Consider the following 3,550-nt stretch of genomic DNA (forward strand, 5'->3'; position numbering starts at 1 on the left):
CATCTGTCCCCTAGCCACAGGACCCCGGTCTCCTGCACTGGTCTCAGCCCAAACAGCTCCCATACAGGACACATAGACCAGGAGGATTCCACAATCGCGTCCTGTGTACCTTCAACTCTGAGAACCCACGTGGGTTTCCACATTCATTCTCGGGAACAAAAGCTTCGATCCACTGGCGGGGGGGGAGAAACACGTGTAAAAATGGGCAAACGGTGTCTTCAAGTGTCTCCCCCATAAACGGCCGGCAAATGGATTTTCCCACACATTCCCCAACCCTGCCTGTGCTGATAGAAATGTAACGTCAAACCAGGGATTCGATGCCGTGTTTTCAACAGGTTGGCAAGGCCCGTAATGTCTGCCCAATCTTCATGCATTTAGGGTAAACACACACACACACACACACACACACACACACACCCTAACAAAGCTGACCTCAGACAATAATAAATAAATGCACACACGTTTGCACAAATGTTCAATGTCCGCGTTTTCCTGAGGCCGACAACCCGTACCCAGCTCACGCTGGTTGGCTAAACGCGTTCAGACCGAGCTTTAAACCCTCTAACTGGATTCCGGTCTCCCACTAGCCCTACAGAAATTTCCTTTTTTTAAAGGATTTTTTAAAAAGACTTTATTTATTTGACAGAAGAGAACACAAGCAGGGGAGTGACAGGCAGAGGGGAAAGCAGGCTCACCACTGAGCAGGGAGCCCGATGGAGGGCTCGATCCCAGGACCCTGGGACGGTGACCTGAGTTGAAGGCAGCTGCTTCACCCATGGAGCTCCTCCAGGCACCCCCCCTCCCACATAAAATTTCTAATCCTGATGTCAAAACCATAATTCTAAGATTCTTCATATAAAAGCTCAGAAATAATTAAATGAAGCCATTTTCGTCAAGGAGGAAGAGTACACGTGCATTTCGTTTCCAGTCAGTAGGGAACAGCAGGAGCTCGTCCACCACCAAGCAGTGTTACCCCAAAGTTAGAGCAACGTCTCCCACCCCAGCAATTAACACGCTTGGTAAAGACATGACCGTTAGCCAATTTCCACCAAAAACCCACATGGAAGAAGAGGGAAGTATCTGAATACAGGGGCGATATCTAATTCGGGGGAGTATCTGACTCAGAGGAGTATCTGATATACAGAGAAAATCTGATTCAGGGGAATAGCTGAAATGCAGAGGAGTATGTGATGCAGGGGAGTATCTGAATGTACAGAAGTACCTGATGCAGGGGAGTATCTGCAAGCAAGGGAGTATCTGAACACAGAGAAGTATGCAATGCAGGGGAGTATCTGGATGGGGGGAGTATCTGGATAGGGGGAGTATCTAAAAGCAAGGGAGTATAGAGAAGGGAATATTGAGAAGTATCTAATACAGGGGAGTATCTGAATGTATAGAAGTATCTGATGCAAGGGTGTATCTGAATACAGAGAAGTATGAAATGCAGGGGAGTATCTGGATGTACAAAAGTATCTGATGCAAGGGAGTATCTGAACACAGAGAAGTATGCAATACGGGGAGTATATGATGTGGGGGAGTATCTCAAGCAAGGGAGTATCTGAATACAGAGAACTATGCAATGCAGGGGAGTATCTGGATGGGGGAGTATCTAAAAGCAAGGGAGTATAGAGAAGGGAATATAGAGAAGTATCTGATGCAGGGGAGTATCTGAATGCAAGGGAGTATCTGAATACACAAAACTATGCAATGCAGGGGAGTATCTGATGCAGAGGAGTATCTCCAGCAAGTGAATATCTGAATACAGAGAAGTATGCAATGCAGGAGTATCTGATGCAGGAGAGCATCTCAAGCAAGGGAGTGTCTGAATACAGAGAAGTATGCACTGCAGGGGAGTATCTGGATGCTGAGAAGTCTTCATTCCCGATGTACCAAGGCCAGTAAAGGAAAGTAGGCAGCGAAAGAAAACACAGGGGCACACTTGGGTTGATCGTCTGTCCTACAGTCTCAGAAAAGGGACCACGGGGTCCATCCCACTGGTTTCCACAGCCTTCTTTAAACGTGACCCCATGGGACAATATTTAAGTAAAAAAGTACTTGGTTTCTTGTTTCTCTTTTATTAGTCCGGTGTGGAAAACAAGAACAGAACAAAACAAAACAAAAATCCTACCCAATGAAGGAAACCTTGAGGACACCAGTGGAAGGTTTATCTCACTGTATCCGAGGGTCAATGCACGGACGCTTCTGTTTCGTCAGCACGGGGTGTGGTAAACGGCCCAGAGTTCCGGGAGGGGGAACGTGTGCGGGGTCGGTATTGGAAAGACTCTGCCACGGACAATCGGTGTCTCCCACCCCACGGGGAAAGCCCTAACAGCCCTGGAGAGGGAAGCACAGTTCCCCTCTGAAGGTGACACGCAGCGTTAGAAGCCCCTTCGTCTAGCCGGCGTGGTGCAAACGGGCGCGACGCATCTCAAGGTCAAAATAAAGCATCTCAATGTAAGGACAGGCGTGGGCAGGACGGGGCTGGAGCCCGCCGTGGCCGCCGTCGCCGCCCGTGCACGTGTTTTTCGGGAAGACACAGCCGGCGAGTCTTGTCCTTCTGCTGGGAATTGCGTCGCGGACGTGCGTCGAGGCCAAGCTTCTATTTTTCCAGAAGACTCCACTGAACTGTCAAGGACAATCAGACGAGAGAAGACTTTACTAGGCATTCCCGGCTCCCCCCAAAACCCGCACGTCACCGGCTGCTCCTGAAATATTTCAGACGCGGGTGACTCCCCTAGAAGGTACGTGAGCGCGAAACCTGTCCCCGACACAAAGCTAAATCCCGACTCTGACTTGCTTGGGGAAAAAGAGTCAACAAACTTCAGTGTATGATCAATTCTAGCTAGAAGAAAATATACATACTCCATGAAAAGGAGGGGGAAAAAATAGGAAAAGGCATTTTCTCCTAGAAAAAAAATAAATAAATAAAAATAAAAACATACGCCATGAAAAATGAGGAAAAAATGAAGAAGGCATTTTCTTCCTAGGGGAAAAAAAAAAATTTCATACTCCAGGAAAGCTAGGGGAAAAAATAGGAGAAAGAATTTTCTCCTAAAAAAACAAAAAGCAAAAAAAATAAAAACATACTCCAGGAAAAATAGGAGAAAAAAATATAGAAGGCATTTTTCCCCCTAAGGAAAAAAACAGAAGGCATTTTCTCCTACAAAATAACTAAACCCCCCCCCCCAAAAAAAAAAGCAAAGCAAAACAAAAAAACTCCAAGAAAAAAAAGGATAAAAAAACATAGAAGGCATTTTTTTTTTCCTAGAAAAAAAATACATACTCCAGGAAAAGTAGGGGTAAAAATAGAAAGCATTTTCTCCTAGAAAAAATAAACAAAAACATACTCCAGGTAAAAATGGGGAAAAATATAGAAGGCATATTTTTCCCAGAAAAAAATATACATACTCCAGGAAAAGTAGGAAAAAAAAATAAGAGAAAGCATTTTTTCAAAAAAAAAAAAAAAAAAAAAAAGAATGAAAGAAAGAAAAGAAAAAAGTTAAAACATATTCCAGGAAAAATAGGATAAAACACATAGAAGGCATTATTT

At 44.8% G+C, this 3,550-nt stretch overlaps 1 protein-coding gene across 1 annotated transcript in view; it reads right to left on the minus strand.

The window, feature by feature from the left end:
• Nucleotides 1–2,055: 2,055 nt before the first annotated feature.
• CD99 (CD99 molecule (Xg blood group)) overlaps nucleotides 2,056–3,550 on the minus strand; it is a 35,717-nt gene continuing 34,222 nt past the window's right edge. Inside the window, exon 10 of the mRNA XM_059385747.1 lies at nucleotides 2,056–2,625. Within this exon, the coding sequence (XP_059241730.1) occupies nucleotides 2,600–2,625 (26 nt within the window). The 3' untranslated portion in view covers nucleotides 2,056–2,599. The remainder of the gene's footprint in view (nucleotides 2,626–3,550) is intronic.

This window comes from Mustela nigripes, chromosome X, assembly GCF_022355385.1.
Source record: "Mustela nigripes isolate SB6536 chromosome X, MUSNIG.SB6536, whole genome shotgun sequence".
Lineage (NCBI taxonomy): Eukaryota > Metazoa > Chordata > Mammalia > Carnivora > Mustelidae > Mustela > Mustela nigripes.